The 26,650-nt window shown below is 38.0% G+C and overlaps 1 protein-coding gene across 10 annotated transcripts in view; it reads right to left on the bottom strand.

The window, feature by feature from the left end:
- Positions 1-26,650, bottom strand: part of PKP4 (plakophilin 4) — a 236,744-nt gene that overhangs the window by 90,254 nt on the left and 119,840 nt on the right. For 9 of the 10 annotated variants that reach the window (XM_053215098.1, XM_053215104.1, XM_053215101.1 and 6 more), the window contains exon 3: positions 12,726-12,838. The exons of the other annotated variant lie outside the window; for it this stretch is intronic. In XM_053215098.1, coding sequence (XP_053071073.1) covers positions 12,726-12,838 — 113 coding nt within the window. The remainder of the gene's footprint in view (positions 1-12,725; positions 12,839-26,650) is intronic. 10 annotated transcript variants of the gene reach the window in all.

Raw genomic sequence — 26,650 nt, 5'->3', positions numbered from 1 at the left:
CCCCTTAAACAACGAACTCCAGAAAGTACATTAGGGGGAATATGTTGTTCAAGAATGTTTCCTAGAATCTTTAATATCTACATGACTTCTTTTAACATGTTTGTGATGGACCAAACTATAAATGGTAACCACTGCAATTTCCATAAGAGACAAAACAGTGGCAGTGGAGACGGGGCTAAGGGCACCATTTTATATAGGCTGTAACTATTGGGAGTGGTACAGTGGATGTAAGTGGGATGCTTAAGTCTTCTCACACCACTTATTGACACCCCGGGGAAAAGCCAATAGAACAATGCTATCTTTGGGGGAAAATATCAACCTAATGATAAATTCAGGTATATAGTAATAATTAAAACCAAAGCAAACTAAAACACAAAACACCAAAAAGGAAACACTGCTGAACAGTTAAGATAATGGGTGTGTCTCTGGGGTGCCTGGGTGGCACAGTAGGTTAAGCTTCCAACTTCGGCTCAGGTTATGATCTGTGGTCTGTGAGTTTGAGCCCCATGTTGGGCTCTGTGCTGATAGCTCAGAGTCTGGATCGTGCTTTGGATTCTGTGTCTCCCTTTCTCTCTGCCCCTCCCCTGCTTATGCTCTGTCTCTCTTGCTCTCACAAATAAATAAAACATAAAAAAAATTAAAAGGAAAGAAAAAAAGAAGATAATGGGTGTGTCTGTTATGCAATAGGTGCCCAACAACTATTGTTCTCTTCCTTATAATATAAAGAAGTACTTTAACCTAATAATATAAGAATCAAAGACACCAAATAAAAGCCTTCTGGGATAGAGACAGGACAGACAGTGTAATCTGATAATCACGGAGCTCTTTACAAAATTAAAAATAATAAAATATAAACCTATATTTTATGTTGCTACTAAGGTGCTTTGTCATATTGCTAGTTATGCACAATGGTCCCTTCTGCAGGCTGGGAATTTCAAGACTTTTAGATCTTTATATCTCTACAGTAAAGCAAAGGTATACATATTTACTCAGTGAGTTTAGAGGGGAAAAAAAAAAAAAGAATCATGAAAGGGAATCTGGAAACAGAAAGCAATGTTCGTATCATCTGTTTGGGCTTTCACCTACCCTAAACTGCAAATTTGGACAATTAGGTATTTATTATTACATCTTTACGTATTTATATTATTAATACATATTTAATATTTACATTACTACATATCAATTATTACATATCCTATATAGAATATGTAACTTCTACATACCTAGTAATGATACTAAGGGACTTGTACTCTAAAAACAGATTAGTATAGTAAACTTTTAGTGTTGTAATGTACTAAGACCTGTATTATTTTAACATGTACATTTCAGAGTTATTTCAGTGCAAAAAAAATAATGATAGAACCAAAGAGAATAAGCCAAATTACTCATTAGAAAAGTGGGCAAAGAATATGAATGGATCATAATACTCAAATGGATCATAAAGATACGAAAATACTCAATCCCATTAGTCATCAAGAAAATGCTAAGTAAAATAAGATAATGTTAGATTGGTACAATTTAAAGACCCTGCCTATTATTAAATGTTGGCCAAAGAAAGAAACAAAGAAAGAAAGAGACAGAAAAACAGAGAACACACACCCTGGAACTTTTCTGCACATTGCTTGAGAGGTTATAGTTGTTGTGCTACTTTAGAAAGCAATTCAGGAAGATCTAGAAAAATTGAAAATGTACATTTATTATAACCCTAATATTCTACTTATAATGCTATATTTTCCAGAACTCTATATGTGTAAACTAAGAGATATCACTGTTTCATTATTTAAAGTATTGGTAAGTGGAAGTTAAATGTTCTTCAATAAGGAAATGGCCAGTTTATTATTCTAAGAAATATATATACACAACAATAGTTAAAAACATAAACTAGACCTACACATACCAACATGGATAGATCTTAAATACTGAGTAGAAAAATACTGAGTGCACAATGATACACACACTATACCATTTTGCGTAGGTTAAAAAAGCAACACACAATACTGGTCAAGGATGTATAGGACATAAAAGTATGCAAAGTAAACTGGAAGACTATATACTAGTGGTCAGCTATTGGGAAGAGAGAATGGGCAAAGAGGGCTTGAATTTAAAAATAATTTTAAATAAAAAAGGCCAATGTGATGAATTATCAAATAATTTTCAATTCCGGGATGTGAGTAGTTGAGTTTTTGTTATATTATTCTCTGTAATTCTTAGTACTTCTAACATTTCTTAAGATAAAGATTAAAAGATGCAGATAAAACCCAAAATGATAGTAAAAAGAAGATATATGATTAAAGTAATTATTAATTCCTACGAAGCAGTAAAGGTCAATTTTTTTTTCAGGAAGTATCTTGAAATATACTCTGTATGGCCTATTTAAATTACTTTATAATTTACCAGTATATATACATAGTTAAAAAAAAATGACAGAATGGGGACTGGTAATATAATTAATGTATTGATTGAATAATTAATCACTTATATATTTTGAGAATAGTAATTACAGAATGTGAACTATGAAAAATTACAGAAAATGAAATAATGTTATTTTAATTAAAATGGTGTTTTAAAAGACAATTAAATCATGGCATGATACATATATTTTAGAAGCATGGGCCCCTGACTTTTAAAAAGTATTTTCCTCTTCATTAATTAGGAAAATTGATACATTTGGGCTGCCTCCATATTTAATCAAATATAGTGAAAGAATCAAGATAATCTGAAACCTTGGGGTGCCTGGGTGGCTCAGTCAGTTAAGTGCCTGATTTTGGCTCAGGTCATGATCTCACAGTTCGCAGGTTTGAGCCCCATGTTGGGCTCTGTGCTGCTAGTGTGGAGCCTGCTTGGGATTCTCGCTCTCACCTCGCTCTCTGCCACTCCCCCACTTGCCCTTTCTTTCTCTCAAAATAAATAAATTAAAAAAAAATAAAAGATAATCTCAAACTGTGATGCTAACTATAAACTTGATTTCTTTTCATGGTTCCTTCTAGCCATATCACCCACTTAACATTTTTAAATGTTCAGTCTAAGAAATAGGTAGTTCATTTTGAAATATTTTTTTTTTACTATGATTAAAACATTTTGTTGTATAATGTCCATAAAAGACACTCTTATAAAAACTACTTGGCTTAAAATCCACATTCTACATGGTCACGTTCTTAGGTTAAAATAGGTTAGCTTAACAGAATACTGGTTGAATTACCTTGGGCTCACATGCCCTGCAGAAGACCTAGTTTATACAAGTTTAATTCAAATCAGTAGAGATAGTTGTCACTTGGATTTGTACGTCCCAGATGAAATTGGCTTGTGACTGGAATGGCAATGAGAAGTAATAATTAAAATGCCTTCCGGAGGAAATGTGCTTAAGTAAACTGCTCCAGATAAATGACTTCTGTAGAGCTGCAGGTCAGCCACAGACTCATTTATATCTTTCAGATGTGGTACTCTTTACTCTGTTTACAGTAGCAGTTGCATCATAAAAATTCAGTGTTACTAAATCTGCTCATAAAAGCATCCATTTCATATTCACTGCAGAGATCCCCAAGAGAGTTTCTGATAATTACATTCCAATATCAAATAGTTTATTCTTCATCTGGTCTGAATTAGAAGTGAAATCAGAGATCTTTTATTTGTTTGACCATTAAGAGAGAGTGACCATTAAAAGACAACATTTAGGAATGGAATTGGGTGAATTATATTCTGGTGAGTATCACAGGATTCCCAAATAGCTTTTCTTACTACACACTTAAAGTAACTCAACACAGACAACTAGTGCAGCAGTATACAAGGATTTACCATAAGAGAAAGCAGAGGAGAAAGGACAGAAGGAGAGTTCTCATGAGGGAGTGGGAAGATGGGTGGAGAGGCTAAGGAAAATTTCTGCCACTCCCTGACCCCCAAACTAAGAATGCCTACAGCAATACCCTTGGGATCTTCCCCTCTTAACACCCAAGACAATAGTAGCATTATTTACAACAGTCAAAAAGTAGAAACAACCCAGATGTCTAATTAACTGGTGAATGAATAAACAAAATGGGGTATATCTATCTCTACAATGGAACATTATTTGGAAATAAAAAGGGGTTGAGTACTATACATGCTTACAACATGGATGAACCTTGAAAACAGCATGCTTGGTGAAAGAAGCCAAGTCACAAAAGGCCGTATATTGCATGATCCTGTATATAGGAAATGTCCAGTGGGCAAATCCACAGACACAGAAAATGGAGGAGTAGTTCCCAGGGGCTGTAGGGAAGGGAGAATGGGAACGGGGTGCTAATGGGTAGAGGGCTTCTTTTTGGGGTGATGAAAATGTTCTAAAATGGAACAGTGGTAATGGGTGAACAACTGTGAAAATTGTACCCTTGAAAATATTAATTTTAGGCTCTAAAAATATATCTCAATAAAACTATTGTTTAAAAAACTCAGGTTTTGACTGGTGAGAGCTCTGAAGGTCAAAGGGACAGAACTTTATCAGGCATCTTCTTGAAGAGGTGCATTTAACATGTAATAAACTATCAAGGCACAAACATTCAATCTTTTCAAAGACCCTTCATTTTTTAAAGAATGTATCATTTGAGGAGGTTTAGCTCACAATGACTTGAAAATATTCGCTGAAGAAAAGACATGAACCATGAAAAGGCCTTTTTTGCTACTGTCAGCCTAAAACATTTTTAGAATTTTTAATAGTATCAGTGGAAGCCTGATGGGCACTAACAGATGACCCTATAAAGTGTGGGAAAAAAAATCTGAATGGCTGTGGGGAATCAAATCTTTTCATTAAAAAATAACACAGTTCTTTTCTTAAGTGGCGATAAGAAGACTATTTGTCAAGACTGTATGACCTTTTTGAAACCATAAAGAATTCTATTTTAGCAGGGCTTTAAACTAACTGAAAGGGAGAGATAATCTTGGGAAGAGTGTGAAGTTATTTAATTTCAATATCGCTACCCATTCCTCCCCACCCCCATTCAGTTGGTATGGACAGGATTTTTCCAAGTCTAGAATAACTTCCTGACACCAGCAGTAGCCAGTTAAAGGATAATGTGAAAGGACCAAACGCTTCCAAATAGGGTCATCAAAGTTTAAGACAATGTATAAAAATCAAAATGAAAACTGAAAAACTGTACTTTGATTCCAAAAGTTGCTATTAATGTTTCTTACAATTAAAAGTCCATTTTTTAAGAATCTCTTTTTGACTTCAATGCAAAGGAAAAGTTAGTGTTTTGTCTTGATAAATGGACAAACTATGATGTACAAGATAAAATACATGGAACCAATTTATGTGTCCCAAAGAAACAACCTTTTTCTTTCACTATCTACAACTTGTCTAGAAGTAACTTTGTTTTGGGGAATGAATGGGAAGATCCCAAGTCTGCACTCAGGTATAGTTTTGAAATTCTGTACAACAGAATCTCAGAAGTAGCCTGTTGAAGTCGAAGATGATCATATTTTCATTTATCGACTTTTCAATTCCAATTACATTTTCTTCTCCTTGCACAGTTTTGTTACACAAGTTGAACCACTTGTGTAATTCCTCTGCTTGCATGAAATGTGAAACATGAAATGTGTCTGTACACTTGAAAGCTGAATCTGCCTTGTAGTATTTGCCCTGACCAAGTCTTCCACCCACACCGTGCCCCTTGTCTCTATTAGGCTGTAATGATCTCTAACCACTGCTGACTTAGCATCCCTAGGTCACTGGTTCAGCCTCAAGCTATCAGGCAGAGAGGGCCATTAAAAATGAGGCCTGGCATGTCAAAGTGTGACTTTAGAAACAAGACAAAACCAAAAGTTAGTGGAATTACCTCAACCTTAAATTAAAAAGATAAAAAAAATTTTTTTCAAAAGAATGCAATGTAGCAAACATTTAAAAGTGGTTGTTTCTTTTTGGCGTTAGTGGAGATGTTCTATATGGTGATGGTTACAAAACTAGAAGCCAAAATGCTAAAAAATCATAAAGTTGCATGTTACAAACGGTGAGTTTTACTGTAAGTAAATTATACTTCAATAAACGTAACTTAAAAACAAAGTGGTGGGGCGCCTGGTTGGCTCAGTTGGTTGTCTCAGACTCTTGGTTTCAGCTCAGGTCATGATCTCGCGGTTTTGTGAGTTTGAGCCCCGAGTAGGGCTCTGCACTGCCTGAGCAGAGGGATTCTCTCTCTCCCTCTCTCTCTGCTTCTCCCCCATCTGCACGGTCTCTGTCTCTCTCAAAATAAATAAATAAATTTTAAAAAAGAAAATAAAATGGTTATCTGAATGGCAGAATTATGGATTTTTCTCTTTATAATATCCTGAATTTTACAAATTGTCTAAAATGAGCATATTTAGCTCCACAGTCAGTAAAAACCAAACCAAAACCCAAACCCAAACCCAAAAGCAGAGTGAGAATAATGCTTTGGCCACCCCTGCTCCTTTCTATCCATTGGGAGTATAGGTGGGTAGGGGAAATCTAAGGGTGAGGAGCTGGGCCTCTCACTGAGGGCCACTGGGACCTTCTACTGTCATTCTATTCAGTGAAATCTAAGCTAGACTAGAGTTAGAATGAAACCCCATTGATGATGGGGATGCAAGGGGAAAAATAATAAAATTCCATGCTCATCAAAATTTGGATTTGAAGGTTGTTGCTTAGTCCATGGGAGGCAAGAGGTTTAAAGGGCAATTTTCCCTGAGGTACCCGTGCTGAGATTCTCCTACAATGAGCCGTACACACTTCAGCATCCCATGAGGGCCATGCCCCTTTTTAAGGCACTCACACCATGTACCTGCACAGTGACCTTTAACATAGGATATCTCACATTTCAGCACCCATTGCCACCCATGACTGTAAAAGGCGTGGCAGACAGAAAGTCTTCATGGCATGCTGCCTGCTTGGAGGACCTAAAATTAAACCTTCCATCTATACATGGTAAATTCAGCTTTGAGTCTAACTAGTGTCAGAATTGGCCTCCTAGAGAATTACTTCCAGGTAAGGTGCTATTCTATCCATTTATACTCCCATTTAACAATGGAAGAAAGAGACCTAGCAGTCTGATTTTGTAATTCAGAGAGAGACTACGGAGGACGCTATTTGCCACATCATATAGTGGCCCCTCAATGTTGACTCACAGGAGAAACCACTCAAGTCCCGGCCTCAGGAATGGCAGATTTTCCTGAGCAACCTGGTTTATTTTTATACTAGAGACACTTGAATCATACAATTCATTAGTGTTTCTCTCTTTAGGATGGGTACTAGGTCACTCAGAGCCAGAGTGGTTCCCTACTTTTAGCGAATGCGTGGAATGTTAGCAACATACATTTCTTATACTATTTTAACCTTGATTTCATCTTGTTTTTCTAATCATTATCTTGCATTTGCTCTAATTTCCTCTCTCCATCTTTGGTTTTCGTATTTTTTTTTTTTTTCTTAACGTTTTATTTATTTTTGAGACAGGGAGAGACAGAGCATGAACAGGGGAGGGTCAGAGAGAGGGAGACACAGAATCTGAAACAGTCTCCAGGCTCTGAGCTGTCAGCACAGAGCCCAACGCGGGGCTCGAACTCACGGACCACGAGATCACGACCTGAGCCGAAGTCGGCCGCTCAACCGACTGAGCCACCCAGTCGCCCCTGGTTTTTGTATTTTTAAAAGATGTTTCAAATGCTTTTGGAATGAGGGAAAATATTAAATACATAGATGACTACGGTGTACTCAAAACAAATGAAAAAAAAGTGAGACCTTCTTTATTATCTGATTCCATAGCCCACTTTAAGTGAAGTGAATATTAAATATATAAAGAACTATACTATACTCAGTATATATGAAAAAAAGTTCTAACTTCCTTATGAAGTATTTCCACAGCCTGCCCTCAGTGAGGTGAAATACTAAATACACAGGTAATGGTAAACGCACAAGTAACTGTAGTGTACTTGGGCACAAAGCAGTGAGGCCGTAACTTCTCTATTAACTAATCTCATAAGTCACTGTAGGCTTTTCAAAGTCACAATGATTATTTTTGGTTTCACATATCATCTTAGGATATAAGCACCATCAATTCCAGTTGAAGAATCATTCTATGTTGCTACTGCTTGGGTTATTAGGGCTTTTTTGTAGTAAATAAAGCAAATGAGAAATCCTATCAGAAATGGGGTTTTTATTAACCTTGTTTAGAACTAGATTTCCAAAGGGGCCTTAACAGAAAAACTAAGCAATTACTTTAATCATTAAGATTTTAAAATGATTTTTAATGAATTTTGTTTTTAAATTCTCAAAAAGGCATATTACAAGTAAACTGCCAATGGCAATTGTTCACTTCTTTAGGACACTTCCTAAATAAAAACAAGCACAGGCTCAGTTTCTCCACCTATGAAATGAGAATATCTCATGGCATGGGTTAAAAAGTTATCTTTGGTACTGCAAGTGTAAGGAAACCAAACTGCTCGTTTGGAGGGCCATTCCTCTGGGAGAGGACTCCATAGTGTACTATTTGGCACAACAGAACAACCATTTATTAAATACGACCTCATGCCACTGCCTCCATCTTATTCACAGGGTGAGGCCAATAATGGCAAATGCTTCGAACAGAAAAAGTAAATAAAAATATGCTTTTCGTTTCCCTCTGAGTTATTAAGATGTCATCTTCGGACCAGGAAACATAAGAAAATCTTACGGTCACCTTACCAACTCTGACACAGGATCTAAATAAAATGATATAAAAGACAGATGGTTGTCAAATCTCCCATGTTGCTTACTTGACTTGATTCATGTAAGAATGTCCTGAATCTACTTTGTGACCATAAGCAGTGGTCCCACTTTTAATTTCCTTTGAGCAAATCAGAAATGGCTGACAGGAAAGAGGGTTTGGGTCTGAGAGCTAATTTCTGTGTTTCTTTAGAATCTTGCTCTGAGATGAACAGCTGGTGGGGACTAGAAGACACAGGGGGATCTCTCAAGTGACCAAAACCTATGCTCTCCTCACTAACATTGTTTTCTAATGGGTTCCTTGCTAGTGTGTAAACATGGTGGTCACAGAGGAAAGTAATTATGTCAACAGGCTTCTCAAGGTCCACTGAAAAGCACACTGAAAAAGGGCAGAGAGAAACCCAAAGATGCCAACTAGATGACCTCATGATAAAGCATCCTTAACTTGATGAGCTTAAAACACATTGGGCTTCATTAAGTTTCATTATTCATTCAATGAGCATTTGTCTGAGTGCCTGCCCGCTGAGCACCAGGTACTGTGCCAGGGTTGTGGGGACAGGGTGGGCCTTACCACCTCACAGGAAAGCTAACAAAGGCACAGTTAAGAGTTCAGATGAAGAGAGGTGACTTTCCTGGAGAAAGTTGGGAAAGGTTGTAGGGAAGGGTTAGCATTACACGGGAGGCATCAGGAATACATGAAAATCCAGCGTGAGATTGGAGTAGGGCAATCAAAATGGATCACTTATGATTCTTAACAATCTCACTGAGTGCCAAAACCAGGCTTACTCATAACCCTAAAATTCCATAACAGATTCCTGTCCTGTTGTCTGGTCTCTCTTCATTCTGAACTATGTAGGCCCTACATTGCCAGGACACTTACCTCCAAAAACAACTTTCCACAGGTCTCCTTTATAGACCTAATGAAGGTTAAGATTCTCATCACCCTCTTTCCTTGTTCGCCACGATCAAATGCCAGCTTTACCCTCCCAACTTCATAAGCCATCAGGTCTTTTTAGGACACATCCTAGACACAGGAGCCTCCTGGCACTCTAGTATAACCACAGTGTGGAATCCTATATACCTCTGTGCATGTTTTCCCCCTTCCTCTGGTCAAACCAGCTTCCCTTTCTGCAGGATCCATTCACTTACCCCAAAGTCACCGACCGAACCCAGTGACATGCCACACACCACACTAGGCACTGAGATTCAGACACAAAGCACCAAAATCACAGAGAGTAAATACTATAAAATGTATTTTTACTAACAGATTAGCTAACTAATTAGGAATAAGCTAATTCAACCATATAATCTTAAAATTATTTAATACTTTAAAAATTGAAGTGCAGAAAATGATCTAATAGCCATGAACATATCCACCCCCTTATTTAACGTATGTTAATATTATGTCATTTTGCTGTAGATGGCAATTTATTTTATTTTTTTAACGTTCATTTATTTTTGAAGGAGAGAGAGACATAGTGAGAGCAGGGGAGGGGCAGAGAGAGAGGGAGACAGAGAAGCTGAAGCAGGCTCCGGGCTCTGAGCTGTCAGCACAGAGCCTGATGCAGGGTTTGAACTCATGAACTGCAAGATCATGACCTGAGCCGAAGGCAGATGCTTAACCGACTGAGCCACCCAGGCACCCCTATAGATGGCAATTTTAAATAACATGTTACAGATTTGGCTACAGCCTAATTTCTGATAGCTTCTTCCTCCCTTGTTTCTGAGAAATACCACTATCTTAAATTGGTGTCATTCCAAAATACTTTTTATACTTCTACACATGCATACATCCATAAACAATATCAAATACTGTTTAAATATTTCATAGTACTGCTGCATATATTTTTTTAAATGTTCATAATGATATACTCTTACATCTATTCTTTTGCAATTTGTGGTTTTCACTCAGGAGTCTGTTTTACAAAGATGTCCATGTTGATACATGTAAACCAATTACTTTATTTTAACTGTTCTGGCATTTACTCATCTACAGTTTATTTTCCATTGCCATCCTGATGGATAATTATGTTCTTTCTCCTATTTCACTTTTGCAAACAATGCTCCAATGCACATCTTTATACCTGTTGTCCTATGCACACTATCAAACTCTCTCCAATGATAGCATATTCTTGAAGTTGTAAATCGTACTCTTCTGCCAGTTGATTCTCACTCACTGTTGAGGTTTTTTTTGACTCAAGTTTTATAATATCTGGCTGTGAGCTCATCTTTAGTGATGTCAATTTCTCGGCTGGGGATTCCTGAACAATGCGAAGAATTACACTTGGACTCCAAACCCACATGTGGTACAAGCTTGGAGTCTGCGCTGGGAAATGGTCATAGGCTGCTTAATGCAGCTATCTTAAGGTCACATGTACCACCTTCAAATTATACCAGGCCTCGTTCTTGGGTCCCTGCATGGGTATTAAATCCAAGACTCTAGTGCTTTTACATGGAAGTGGGGTGGGGTTTGACTGTCTCTAGGTCTCCTGTACAGACAGCTCAACTGCTTCTGGCTCTGGCTTTCAGTTTATTTCTAGGACCTGGGGATTTTCCTTTCTATTTTACCATTTCCTCTAGGTATTGACTTGCTTATTGATGTATCAAGTATTTCTAGGGGTTTATCAAGAGAAATTCTATGTTAGTTTAATTAGCTACATTGCCAGAATAAAAGCCCTAAATGAATTCATTAAATGTTGAATTAAATTCTGTTAGTATCAAATTATATATTTTAAAATCTGTTGGCCTGTACATTTTGGAAACATACAATACTGTATTACTGAGGTTGTGAATTGCTCTTTTTGGTGCTAAAGATACAGATGGCTTTTTAAAAATACTGAATAGAGTCAAAATTAATTTTTCACAATTTTAGCTTCTTTGAAAAATTATTTCATTGAGTACCACAAAGCCAGAGTTAGAAATATTTGATTTACATTTTTATACCTTGCTTATAATTTCCCTTCCTATAAAAATAACTGTCTGGATAACTAAAATATGAACTTGTAATTTTATATTTGTATTTTAAAATTTTTATTAATCTTATTTGTATGCTTTATGTCTTACTAAACATACCAATATACACAAACGTTAAGGGTCAGAGATGAAAAAATTCACAAGCACACAATTTATCAGCCTAATATTTTTTAAATCCATAGCAACAATTAGCCTGAAAGGAGAAACAACAGGCAGTACTCTTTCACCAAGAAGGATTTCTTGGCCATGAGTAATAGAAGATACTGAAAAGTAGAACAATGATGATAGAAATAACTTAAGAGACAAGTTACTGTGGGTACATTCCTATGCAAGAGTAAACAAACCAAGCTTAAAAATGTAAGTAACAGAAGTTATTTTATGGTAGGCTGTACTAGAATATGTAATTAACAAGAAGGAAATCCACAAATAGGATAAGTAGTGATTTCACCACTTCATTCTTATAGCAATAATTTTTTATAGTAATGATGTTTTTACATAGCTTAAGAGGCTATTTAAACAGAAAACAGTAATTCTGATTAAACATGCTTTTTTCCCAGCAATATACTGGTTTTGAATTTATTATGTAAATACACTAAATTATTTCATATGGTAATTATTTTTTATAGCAGTTTTACAGAGTTGTAGAAAACCTCAAGGTCAACTGGAGACATTTTTAAAAGCTACTTAAATGTTATCCTTTAGAAATATTTCTTATTTGAAAAAATCAATGCCAGGCTTTCAAAGCCAATTAGCTTTACCAAGTAATTAGTAATTAACTGTGCAAACATGCATTAACTGTATCTACATATGAGAACTCAAATTTCTAAAGGCAGCATACTAGCTTTTGCTACAGAAACTTACCAATGCCACATAAAGCACTTCAAGCACAGGACTGAAGGATAATCAATATTGCAAGAGGCTTCTCAAATTAGAATAAATTGACATTTTTGGTGTCAAATTCAGAAAGGCAAGTTAACAGTGACAACACTAACAGAATCATTTGCTGCATCCAGGACAACTTAATAAGGCATGTAACTTGAAGGCATGTAAAAAGATAGAGCCATCAGCCCTGTACCTGGTGCTGGCGATACTCGGGGATTCTGCTCCAAGCCTACATCTTTCTAGCTGACTGGCAACGATCTGCCTTTCCACTTCCAGTTCTCGGGTGAGTCGTTGAAACTGAAGCTCCTGTGATTCAAGGAAATAAAAGGTATATAAGGTGCCAAGACAGATATGTGAATTAATGTGTGTCACAGGAAACATAGGAACATATCCATAACAGAGCACTGTATACAGTGTGGCTTTGTGAAATTAAGAGTTTTGGATGGGAGGGGCGCCTGGGTGGCGCAGTCGGTTAAGCGTCCGACTTCAGCCAGGTCACAATCTCGCGGTCCGTGAGTTCGAGCCCCGCGTCAGGCTCTGGGCTGATGGCTCAGAGCCTGGAGCCTGTTTCCGATTCTGTGTCTCCCTCTCTCTCTGCCCCTCCCCCATTCATGCTCTGTGTCTCTCTGTCCCCAAAATAAATAAACGTTGAAAAAAAAAAAAGAGTTTTGGATGGGAATTGTGGGCCTAGATAACATACTGATTTGTACCTGTTTCAAATTTAAAGGCACTAGAATGTTAGCCTTTGTTAGGAATGGGAAACATGTGGATATTTATCTGCTTTTTTGTTCTTTTTGTTGTTGTTAACAGTTTTAAAGGTTTATTTTGAGAGACAGCAATGGGGGAGGGGCAGAGACACACAACCCCAAGCAGGCTCAGTGCTGTTAGCACAGAGCCCGACTCAGAACTTGAAATCACCAACCGTGAGATCATAACCTGGGCGGATATCCAGAGTCGGACACTTACCGACCATAGCCACCCAGACACCCCTGGTTTGTGTGTTCTTCTAATTGAGGTTTGCAAACAGTATTTCTGTTACAGTACTATATTAAATGTAAGGTCTGCAGAGTCCTTACTTGATGTATCTACATCAGGTGCCCACCTACCAACGTAAGCTCTTCAGCCTCAAGAGCAATTTTTATATCCTTCATTCTATATTGAAAAAATGTAAATTCCCATATGAGAATCACTTTTTCATGTTTGATACAGAGCCTTTTAATTGTTAGGGAAAAAAATCATTCCAATCCCACAGAAAAAAATCTTGCTGTATTTATCTGCAATATAAGCAAGAAAAATTTTCTATTGTTACAAATGAATTCATGTGTCACTGTGTGAAGGGCAGAAAATAATGAAGCCTGAACCATAATACGGAATTTAAAACTGTATTTAGAAGTTTGGAAAGACTGTCTACAGATATTATATTATTCATTCTATGCTGCATTATGAAGGCAAGGAAGTTCTATCATAGAAGATGCTTTAATTTCATTTGTGCTTATCTCACTGTTACTCTGACAAGATTTTAATAAACAGGAAGCATGCCATGCTATAAAACATCTATAGATCAAATCAAGTGTACTCCAAAGGCTTTAAGCCACAAATAACATCTCCAATAACACCTCAAGCTCCCCTGTGCCATATTATCTCCTTATAAGTCTACTCAAAGCAAATGCTGAACTCAAAATAGTTTAATTGGGCAATGACTGCTAGTTCAAAATACCAGGTATATGAAGCCTAAGCCTAGAAACTAATCAGAAATAAAGCCACCTTAAATATTTATGAAAATATGTACATATCTGTTTGCCATGCAAAAATTTAAAACAATTTAACTGAAAAATGTGTTAGCGCCCCCTGGATTCAGGCAATCATGCTATTACTTGACAGCCCTGGCTTTGTAAATTCTACAAACTACTCTTACAGCAATTTTTTAAAATACAGTCCCTGAACTCTTTACTGCTTTGTGATATGGAGAATACTTTTCTAATGAGCCTAGTTGGTGTGGATATATAAGGCAGGGCCTGAATGAATAATAATAGTTGGCTCAATAATGCTATAGAACATGATCAAAGTGGGAAGATACCTATCTCTGCTCAACATTTCCTAGGCCTCTGTCAGCTTAGCAACAAAAGACCTGATAGATAATAACAACATTCAGTATCAAGCTAAGATAACTGATTTTAAGGACAAATAGTATTATACTTATCTCACATTTGGTTTTTCTTTGCCCTTAAATAACAGCACATTTCTTGTGACAAACTTGCATCCTTTCAAGTATTTTACTCAGTTGTTTATTATACCTCTTATCCCAGAAGATTGGTTGCTTGTATCAAGCTGGGCCAGAAAGGACCATCTGTGAATCCAAAAAATATTCCCAGAGCCATCACATTCACTTTGTGTTCTGAGTTCAGTGGCTACTAGGGATGGGGGGCTGTAGTGTTTTCTTCATTTTGGGATGGCCAAAAGTTACCAGGATAGAATTGAAGTATGTTTCACATTACAACATTAAAAAAATCTTCATTCATACAAGAAAATTCCAATTCAGTGGATTTTTATCATGTTTGAGGTTGCCTATGACCTTTTGAGCATTCTTTCAAGGAAATGGTTGGGATATTTCCCACTTCAAGGCAGAAAGGTGGAAGTTACTGTCCCATCATTCCTTCCCTCAGAAGCAGAGAGGGTGACTTTGGCTCTGCCAAGAAGATGTTACACTGTGACTCAGATGCTGAAACTAAGACTTTTACTTATTTTTTAAAAATTTTTATTTATTTTTGACAGAGAGAGAGGGAGAGGGAGAAGGAGAGGGTGAGGGAGAGGGAGAGGAGAAGAATCCCAAGCAGGCTCTATGCTGTCAGCATGGAGCTTGATGCAGGGCTCTATCTCACGAACCATGAGATCATCAAGAGTGGACACTCAACCGAGCCACCCAAGCGCCCCTGAAACTAAGACTTTGACATCAGAAAACACAAAGCTTATTTTCTCTCTCTTTCACTTTCTTGCTGCAACCTCTGCGACAGGTGTCAAGGTCAAGCTCCCAATACAGAAATGACCTCCCCCAAAACTGCTATGTTTATGCCAGGTGGCAATGTCAGTGGGTTTTTTTTTTTTTTTTTTTTTAACCAATTTGTGGTACGGATCGAGACACTGTTTCTGGAAGTTAAATCTCAAGGCTTGTTCTCCAGGCCTTGCAACAAATATGGGAATTCACAAATACACGCTTAATTTAAATGCCTTTTTCTGCATAATCAGCCATGTCAGTCTGTTTTTTTGAACTAGAAATCTTGACTGAAGCACCTACAGAAACCATTTACAGTAGTCGAGTTGCTAGCTAAACCTATGTACCCATGAAGTAGCTACATTCTTCATTTAAAAGTTGGGTAATTCCTTCAACCTTCATACAGACTGAGTAATGTCCACATTATATCCCTAGTGGCCATGGACCTATAATATTGAACATCACCACCTGCCTTTATCAAAACCATTCTGCCCAGTATTTGCTCACACTTCTCATTAGGAGGATGTCATTAAAGCCCTGAAAACAGATTATCAGGAAGCTATAAAACATGAAATTTGTAGAGGTTACCTAATACCTGTGAATATTTACAAGCAAAAATATATGCCTTGTTGCAAAAGTACTCATATTACCCCTACAGAATATAAATCGAACACCCATAAGGGACTGCCACCAAGATGGGTGAGCAGGATATAAATATTTGACACTTCTGTCTCTACCAGCTTCTTAGACTGCCTGATAAGGAAGTTATTATTACAGTCATATAAAAATACACTTGATCATTTCTAAAATAACACTCATTAATATGATTACACAGAGATACCACCTACAAATTAAAAATTTTGTATTTTATCCTCTAAACTGACATTGTGGAGGGTAACACTTAAATCAGTATCCAAAACTGGGCATCTGAATTATAAGGGGACCTTATATTTGTTCTCCTTTGAGAAGACAAGGAAAGCAATGTTAAAAGCATTTGCCAATGATTTAGCATATGACAGTTTCCTCTTAAATTCTGGCAAACAAGACCATAAACAAACCCAGAAAGTCAAGGCTACTAATATGCTATAAAATGGAGTCTACATGTGTTTGAAACCTTTTCTTTATGTTTACCTCCTCTCTCTCAGGTAAATACATCAATAAATATTCTCTGAGAGTGAGCCAAGGGAACAGAAGAAAAACTTCATTTTCATGCTTTATATGGTGGACAGAGCTGGGCAGGAAGCCTGAGGAAGGACTTGTTGCCTGGCTGTCAGCCACTTCAGGGGTGCCTCAGTGGCAGAGAACGGTCCTTGCCCAAGGGCACGCCCTTCTGGGCGGTTGCAGCCAACCACTGATTGAGGTGGGAGTATAAAGGTGGAGCCCAGATTTGCTTCAGGGCTCCCCAGGGGCTGGGCCAGCCTGCTGAGTATTTGAACTTCCCCTCTGCCCCCAAGTGTTGATCTGTAATAGATACTCCGCGCCCCAAACTCCATCTCCGTGAGAACCCGACCTGAGACAGTATTGTTTTTTGGCCTCCTTTTATATAAAGATAGAAATTTTCTCTCACTCTTAATTTTTAAATTCTGTGAGACACTTTGTACAGAAAAAGTATAAACAATAACACAGTGAAATCTGGAGAACCCGACCCAGCTGTAGCAAATCTTAATGTTTTACTACATTTCCTTCAGGTTTTTTGATAAATAAAATATTACAGATACATTGAAATCCTGATTTCTTTCTCATGGATCCTATTTCTCTCCCTCCTTTCCTCCCTCTTCAGAAGAAACCATTCACCTGAAGTTGTTTAATAGTCACGTGACCAATTTATATTCCAGTCAGCAGTGTATGAGTTTCTACACATTCTCTCTCCCGGGCATCAATTTGCATTTGGGGGCTTAAATCCCCCCTCCCTTTTTGATAATCTGATAAATATGGGCAGATACTTTGCATGTGTTTTAATTTGTATTTCCCCGATAACCAACATCTTTTCATATGTTTATTGGCCATTCAGATTTGGAAAACCATAGGTATCATGAATTCTCAGGGGGGAGAATTTTCCCTACTTCCAATATCCACGCTCGTCCTCTTGTGTGGGACAGGTGTCTTATTACCCACCTACTAAGGTAGTTTGGTCAAGTTTTGGCTTTGGGCAAGGGACTTCCCATTTGACTCCCCACCTTAAGGATCCCTCAGTTGACAAGTAGCTTGTAGCTGTCAAGTGGCATGCTGAAGATCATCTAGGTTTGGCAAGTACCTTCAAGGTGAAAGCCAGTTTTACTTACTACTTACTTAGCTTAAGATTCCCACTTTCATTTTAGTTTTGGTTTCTGTGGATTCTTTACTTCCCTTCCAGCTTAGTCCTGCTTTTACAAAAAACAATGTAAATATTTTACTCCGCTTATTTAGTTTCCTTCAGGGAAAAGACTGGTTAGGGTATGTCAGGAATGAAGAGTCTTAACAGATTTTTCATATTTTCTCTTAATTTCTCTCAGTTATATTCAGGGAAGATTTCTTAGTATTACTTTTTTTTTTTAATTTTTTTTTCAACGTTTTTTATTTATTTTTGGGACAGAGAGAGAGCATGAACGGGGGAGGGGCAGAGGGAGAGGGAGACACAGAATCGGAAACAGGCTCCAGGCTCCGAGCCATCAGCCCAGAGCCCGACGCGGGGCTCGAACTCACGGACCGCGAGATCGTGACCTGGCTGAAGTCGGACGCTTAACCGACTGTGCCACCCAGACGCCCCTAGTATTACTTTCAATTCGCTATTTCTCTATGTGCCCTGTTAAGGGTTTATCTCATCTATTTTAATGACAATATTTTCCATTGCTGAAACTTCTACTTGGTTCTTTATCACACCCACCTGTTCCTGCTGCTGAGAGTGAAATCTTTCTCCCTTCTTATTTAGGTTTACTTTTCTTTACCTAAACTCCCAGGCACCTCGGTCCTAAATTGGTGATTTGGTGTTCCTTTCAAACGGAAACACTACAGATCCTGCACATGTAGTCACGAGGCTATTGTCTACTTCCTCTGGTTTCCAGAAGCCCCAGGAAGCCTTCTACTATCATCTCCTTTAATAAGCAGGAAGAGCTCCACCTTAGCTTCAAGGACTCTGGTGTGGGCACTGAAAACAGGGCATACTTTATTTTCCTGTGGCCTTTTTAAAATCCTCACTGATGGCCCGTGGTGACAGATCTCCTGACCCTTTCTAACTGTGCCCTATGGAAGCCTTACTCCAGTTTGCAAATTCTCTCCTTATAAACTCTTCATTATTTACTCAGAATATTCTCCGTCTCTGGGTTACTAAGAAGACTCTACAGACTGTATGTGAAATGTAGTTCTTTCCTGAAAATAGTGCTTTTGCTGACCTCTCTCTCTGGCAAACACTATACATTCTTCACAGTCCATACCTGAAGTACCCAAAAGTCTTGGCTCCTCACTACCTCTACTTACTAGCGTAAAGTTGTTTATAATATTCCTCGTGGTCCTCATGCTGGTAGCATCAGTAATTACATTCCCTCTTACATTCCTGATATTAGTACATTTTTCCCCCCTTAATTGATAAAAACCATGATTCCTCCAAATATGTACAAAAGCTCATTGTGCTTTCAGGCTCATGCAATCCAACTAGACTTGCCCACTTCCATCACTACTATCTATATTTACTTCTAGTTATTCTATCTGATTTACTGCTTCAGGGGTACCTACAGTAGTTATTACTGCCGTGATAATGACAAGAAAGAGCAGTGGGCATCACAGCAGGCCATTAGCCATGATGCCCTCAAATTCCTGTCCCCACACTCAACTAATCTTCAATCTCTTCCAGGCTGAGTGGAGGGAGTGGCCCCTTCCTGACTATCCCTAGCCTCTCACGCCCTCTGGCCTCCTCTGGGATTTGCTTCTTTTTCCTGACTCTGAAGAGTTTCCTCTCAGTTTAATGTTCAAATCTTTCTCATTAGAAAGCACCTACTTGGTCTCAGGACTCCTTAATCTTTGTCTCCTTCCCTTTGACCTATACTACCTTTTTGGTAAATATTTTTCTTTAAGTTGACTTGTTTCTTAAAACACAGTATCTCAGACATTAAAATAATTAAAATCCTGGTTTCTAATGCTTTTTACAATTCTAATATAAACTCAAGTACATAGTAATTTTTAAAGATGTTCATCTGTGTACTAAAAATCATTTCACATCAGCAGAGCACGTGGAACACATCAGGAGTCAACATGTCTTTCCATGCCTATAAATCTCAGCAGGAAAGTACTGAGTATTGGTTATGCTGAAGGAAAAAAAAAAAAACTGATACATGGTTATTATGAGATGATGCAATCAGTGGTTAAGCAAGAAAGCATTTTTATTTCAATCATTTTGCTTCAAAACCTTCCCCCAAAATGTACATTTCTGTCTTAGCGTGCTGAAAAAGTTTTATATCACTAAGAGAGCAATTACCACCAAATAATAATATGTTAAAATTTTAAAGTACAGAAATTTGTGCTGGATATGTCCTGCTCTCAGGATATACACACTATAGCATTTTTTTTTCCCTCATGTTCAAAATATGAACAAATTATGGTCATGATCATATCTTTGGGGGTCTTCAGCCAGGCCTAGGGATCCATTTTAAAAGTGATTACTTAAAAGCAAATAAGAAATCCTCAAAAACATCCTAAATGCCATTCTTTAATCTAGGCTGGTACTAAACCAAAGCAGCCATATTGTCAAATGGTTCTTGAACTTCTCAGCCTCAAAATAGCCAGTCAGTAATGTAAAGGAGATTAAATGTCCTGACTTCCTATCATGGTTAAATAACTGACAGGGGCGCCTGGGTGGCTCAGTCAATTGAGCGTCAACTCTTGGTTTCTGCTCAGGTCATGATGTCACGGTTCGTGAGATGGAGCTCCAAGTTAGGCTCTGCACTGACAGGGTGGAGGCTGCTTGGGATTCTCTTTCTCTCTCTGCCCCTCCTGGATTCGTGCATGTGCACACGCGTGTGCTCTCTCTCTCAAAATAAATCAATAAACATTAAAAAAAAAACCCAACCTTACAAATCATTATTAGGTCTACTTGGCAATCCCTAAACCATCCATAATTAATTGTAGAAGTGCCAGGCATATCATGGCCATCTCTTCTGTACTGGCTAGTTCCCTTTGCCAAAAGGAAATTCAAAATTAAAAAAGATTTAAACATCTAACACTGACTTTCTCAAACTGTGTTCTGAGAACATCAGTGTGCCACAAAATATGCCCTGAAAGGAAGAGGTTCCAGGTCAACTAGATTTGGGAAATGCTGCCCAGAAGATTCCAATTCTTGGGGATTCACGGCAACACTTAGATTTTAAAAGATCTAAGATGTCTACTGATAGGAAATCAGCTTACCTTTGTATAACCTAGCAACTTTGATTTACTGAGACTAAGCACACTTTTTCAAGGAATAACTATTAACATCTCAAGAAACAATATTGTCTTGCAAAACACAACTTAGGCAATACTGAAAAATAAAGCTCATTTATTGTATTTAGGGATGGTTTAAGAAAGGGGTATTTAACCTGTATTCTACATTAGAAACATATAAAGGAAAACAACATTTTAATTACTTTTGTCCAGAAAGAATATTTACAAAAGGCAGGGCACCACAAAGGGTTAACCTTCAAGTGGAAACTGTTGACCTCCTCCCACTCTGAGGATAAGAAGGGTATGAATGATTAGGGCACCTCTGCAGGGCTACCCACCCTACACTATATAGCCACAGCTTCTTTCATTTAGATATTGTTTGAGATAAAAGGAAAATACAAGATACAATTACCAGCCTGATTTTTTGCTATACTAGCTAACATTCCAAGAAGGATGAGCAATGTTAAGATCTTATTGTTTTATCCTCCTATCAAACCACACAGGATTATACCAGCTTCTAGCTTTGATCTCTTAGCTTTCAGTTTTAATGAAGCAGAGAGAAAGCAGGGGAAGTTTACCAGATGCTCTAAATTTTTATTCTAAAGCTCAGACTCTTATCTGTAACTGTCACCAAAGAAGTAAAAATAAAGGGAGAAAGGTATTCAACACAACATACGAGGAAAGCGTTTTGCCTAGAACCAGATGCAGATGACAACATCAAGGTAAACAGGTAAAAGTCCAAGCATTTTTATAGTACCACTGACTGCTTTTAAAAAACTGTCCCCTTAATGGTAACTCCTTGCCAGTGGTTCTTCTTCAGTCTCTCACCTGGCAATCTGACCAGAACACAGGTCCATCTACACCTGTGATATACAAATTATCTCTCATCAGATCCAATGTTTGGCTAAGTGGCTGTACCAGCAGACACATCCTCCACCCTGCTACACCTCCCCCTTTCTCCTGTGTTTACTATTTCTCCACTGCCATGGTTTTCAAAGTGTTTGCCCTGAATCAGCAGCATTAGCGTCAACTCTACCTGGAAACTTCTTTGAATCAGAAGGGGTGGAGTCCAGCCACCTGTGCTTGAACAAGTCCTCCAGGAGATTCTTGTGCATGCAGAAGTTCAAGGACTAGCATGCTAATGAAGTCACCCTTTCCTTCTCACCCAGGCTCAAACTGCAAGTGTTTTCACCATTTCCCTCCTTTCTCTTACTCCCCACACCTCTCACGGTAAATGCTTTCCGAAATCGGTTGCCCTAGCTCTCTAACATGGACTGAATCCATTCCCTTCCTCACCATTCCTGTCATTTCCCCTAATTCAGGCTCACATTAACTTTGGACTACTGCAGTACCCCTCCCTCAGTCTTTCCCCACCGGGGTAGTCAGGGACCTTGCCTCTGCTTTCACGTTTCTTCCAGCCATGTCTGTCAAAGGCACAATTCTAATCAATGATTTCTATCCTATACTGGCGGCTCTCTGGGCTGCAGGCTCTCTGCTAAGTGCTGTAAATGCACTACCTGGTTAACTCCCCCAATCAACCAGCAAGGAAGTCAGGGTTACCATCACTCCATACAGGGATGACTTGCCTAAGGTAATTCAAAGCCAGGATTTGAAATCACATCAGCCTGACTCTGCGTAGTGCTAACCATTGTGCATCATGCCCTTCCTACCCCATCCACAATAGAACTTACGAAGTCAGCTCAGCTGTTTTTTAAGACCCAGGGTAGTGTGTGTGCCTCCCCAAATACCTTTTCTTGGTTTCCTGTCACTCTCCTTCAGGCACCTAAACTGAACTATTTATGGTTTTCTATGCACACCACTCAAAGCTTTTTCTCATGTTGTTCCATCCACCTGAAATATTACCTTTCCATGAACACCTACAGTCCTTTATTTAGCCCTTGGGCAAAGAGCTTGGCCCACTACATGTACTCAATACTAAGCTGGACTCTATTTCATTAATCTCAGCATCCTTCTAGCTCCCTGCAAAAGCAAAACAATAAAACCCTGCTAATTCATTCAGGGTGAATTTTATATAGCATATTTTATTTGTATGTTATAATTGATTGCATAAATTTTTAAACTGATTCCTGAGTATTTGTACCAGAGAAAGGCATAATATATTATGGCTGATCCTTTTTTAGGGTCTTATAACATTTCAGATGTAATAATGATCATATCCTTGCAATGCAGGTAATCAATGGTGCAAATTAATGTTCTACTTTTATTTAAAGTCAAAGGGAGATGTGGAGGCAGACCTGGGACTAGAATCTCGTTTCCCACAATTTTGTTGATTGCTCTGTTAACAAATTAGTTCTATCAGGAATTTCCTATTATTCATGGTGACATGGGTAAAATAAGTTTTTATTTTTTAAAACAATGTGTGCATAATTTCAGTGACACGGTGGTTTATAGCCATTAATATGACTTAGTCCATGCCACCGCTTACCTCCTCCCTCACAATTACTTATACCTGGTTTTTGGAAAGAAAGAAAGAGAGAAAGTGGGGGAAGGGCAGAGAGAGAATTCCCAAGCAGTCTCCTCGCTGTCAGCACAGAGCCAGGTGTGGGGTTGGAACTCACCAAGAGTGAGATCATGACCTGAGCCGAAGTTGGCCACTTAACCCACTGGGCCATCCAGGAGCCCCTACTTACACCTGTTTCCACCTGCTGAATTCTCTGATCTCTCAGGCTTCATGCTCTGCCTCAGAGAAAATGAGGAGTTTCCCAGTGGCAACATGCCATTTTTAAAATCCTGCCCACCAGTCTACTGACCTTTTAAGTCATTGAACTAGCAATGCCTTGTTTTATTTTCATTTACTTTCTCCCCTAAAAAAAGGCAGAATGAATGTGTGTGTGTGTGTGTGTGTGTGTGTGTGTGTGTGTAAATAGAAATAATTCTAGTTGTCTTCTTTTAGTTGAGGTTTTCCTAATGCTTAAAAATACATATACGTGAAGAAGTCCTAGTAGTAAAGGAAATATGGAGGAAGGACTACAACACAGAAAATGGACACCTGAGCCAGTATCAGTTGCAGTTGTCAATAACTGCTGCTGTCATTTCTCTAATAAGGTAGTTCTCTGGTAGAATTAAATGTCAAACTTCTCCAAAGAAGACATCCAGATGGCCAACCAACATATGAAAAAATGCTCAACATCACTCATCATCAGGGAAATATAAATCAAAACCACAACGAGATACCAACTCACACCTGTCAGAATGGCTAACATTAACAACTCAGGCAACAACAGATGTTGGCGAGGATACGGAGAAAGAGGATCTCTTTTGCATTGCTGGTGGGAATGTAAGCTGGTGAAGCCACTCTGGAAAACAGTATGGAGGTTCCTCAAAAAACTAAAAATAGAACTACCCTACAACCCAGCAACTGCACTACTAGGCATTTATCCACGAGATACAGGTGTGCTGTTTCGAAGGGACACATGCACCCCGATGTTTATAGCAGCACTATCAACAATAGCCAAAGTATGGAAAGAGCCCAAATGTCCACTGATGGATGAATGGATAAAGAAGATGTGGTGTGTGTGCGTGTGCGTGTGTGCGTGCGCGCACGCACGCACACACACACACACACATTGGAGTATTACTCGGCAATCAAAAAGAATGAAATCTTGCCATTTGCAACTACGTGGATGGAACTGGAGGGTATTATGAAAGCAAAATTAGAGAAAGAGAAGTATCATATGACTTCACTCATATGAGGACTTTAAGAGACAAAACAGACGAACATAAGGGAAGGGGAAGCAAAAATAATGTAAGAACAGGGAGGGGGGACAAAAAAGAGGAGACTCATAATATGGAGAACAAACTGAGGGTTATGGGAGGGGATGTGGGAGGGGGAATGGGCTAAATGGGTAAGGGGCACTAAGGAATCTACTCCTGAAATCATTTTTAAACTATATGCTAACTAATTTGGATGTAAATTTAAAAAAATAAAAATAAGTTAAAAGAATTAAATGTCAAAAACATAAGGAAGTTTTTCTTTAAAATGTAATACCTTGAAAATTTTATTACTCATTACTTTAAAATTCATTAAGAAATTATGAAATAAGTGACTTAACAATTTATCTGGTTTTCTATTATATAAATATTTCAAAATTAGTGAGATCAATGATGCATGTCACGTAATGTTAGATGCTTGAGAGTTAATTGACTGCACAGTAGATGATGATAATGCAAATAAATCATTATTTGCTGAAATGGAAAAGTGGGAAGAATCAATGACCAATCTTCCACTTCCTCCATGTGGACTAGTTACTATAAGCATAGCATAAACCATAAAAATGGTAGCAGAAACAAAATCAAGCCTAAATTTAATCTTCCTTTCTTCAGTAGGTCTAATAAATAGCATTAGGGAATAAGTCTAATTTAAAAAATGATTAATTTAAGATTTGGTTAGTAACTTAATGAAACGTAATGGGGAAAGGAAACAAATACCCACTAGTACAGGTAGACCTATTCTTGTGACGGTCCTTTTTTAATTACTAAACTTAGTTTATAGTTGTTCTTTCTGTTTTGCAGATATTTTATGGCTACAGTGTATGGGGAATTAGTAGAACTGGAATGTACATTGATCAGTTGGGCCCTAGACAATTAAATGGTTCCTTGTGAAGGCTTGTTACCTGGCTCAAGAGGTATGAGGTGTTCAACTTTTTTTGTCTTCTGAACTCCTTAATTTTACATTTTATCTTTATGGCTCCATTAACATTATCTTTCCTTTCTAAACCTCCAGAAATTGTCCTGGGATTCTTGAGAAACAAGGTTAAGACAATCAATGTATTATTGATAACCATAGGATATATCTAACCTACAAAGAGCACTAAAGCCTGAGGACAGAACTGGGGCATGTCTAGCAATAGGCTGAGTCCAACTTCAGTACGTCTGCATCCAAACTCCCACCCACTGAAATCTTCAGGTCCACTGTGTGCCACTCTGTGTTGTTCCATAACGTCTGTCTGTCTCTGCCTCTCCTGCTTTCTCCTCTGACATCCTGCTCCTTCCACCGGTTAGCTATCTATAAGAGCAATTTTCATTTCCTCTTTGTTACTCTTAGTAGTTATATTTCCTCCACTTATCTAAAAGAGCAGACAATATGCTGTTGCTTTTTACTTGTGTGATATGACTTTTATTAGAAAAAAAGGAAAAACAAAAGATAAAAAAGAGACATTTTTAGAAAAACAAAAGTGTCAGGTTTGAACATGCTATTTTTATTGTCCAGATTAATACATCTGTCTGAAAGAATCTCTATTTTAATTTTTAAAATATTTTTAAGTAGGCTCCACGCCCAATGTAGGGCTTGAACTCATGACTCCAAGATCAAGACCCACATGCTCTACCCACTGAGCCAGCCAGGTGCACTGAAAAGAATCTTTAAATTACATTTAGAATTCTTTTCCTCTTACATATAATATATATTCATCAAGAAATATATCTGCTTATGTTTAGAACAGGTACAATCTGATATTAAATGTCTTATTTTCTTATTTCTTGCTAAATCATAACACTGATAATAAAAGTGGGCACCAATGAGTGAATGCCAACTGTGGGTCTGGCACTCTACATATATTTTCTCTAATCCTTAGTACAGGCCATGGAGTTGAGCAATCTTAGGGTGGGACAGGAAAAATAAATGACCTGTTCAAGGTCATATAATTAGTAAGTGAAGAGCTAGGAATGGAATTCTAAATTCTTGCTCCTGCCATTACAGGAAGCTAAAAACACTGAGGTCT

The sequence above is a fragment of the Acinonyx jubatus genome, chromosome C1 (assembly GCF_027475565.1).
Source record: "Acinonyx jubatus isolate Ajub_Pintada_27869175 chromosome C1, VMU_Ajub_asm_v1.0, whole genome shotgun sequence".
In the NCBI taxonomy this organism is placed as follows: Eukaryota; Metazoa; Chordata; class Mammalia; order Carnivora; family Felidae; genus Acinonyx; species Acinonyx jubatus.
Note: the sequence above shows the minus strand (reverse complement) of the source record. Positions and strands in the feature narration are given on the sequence as shown.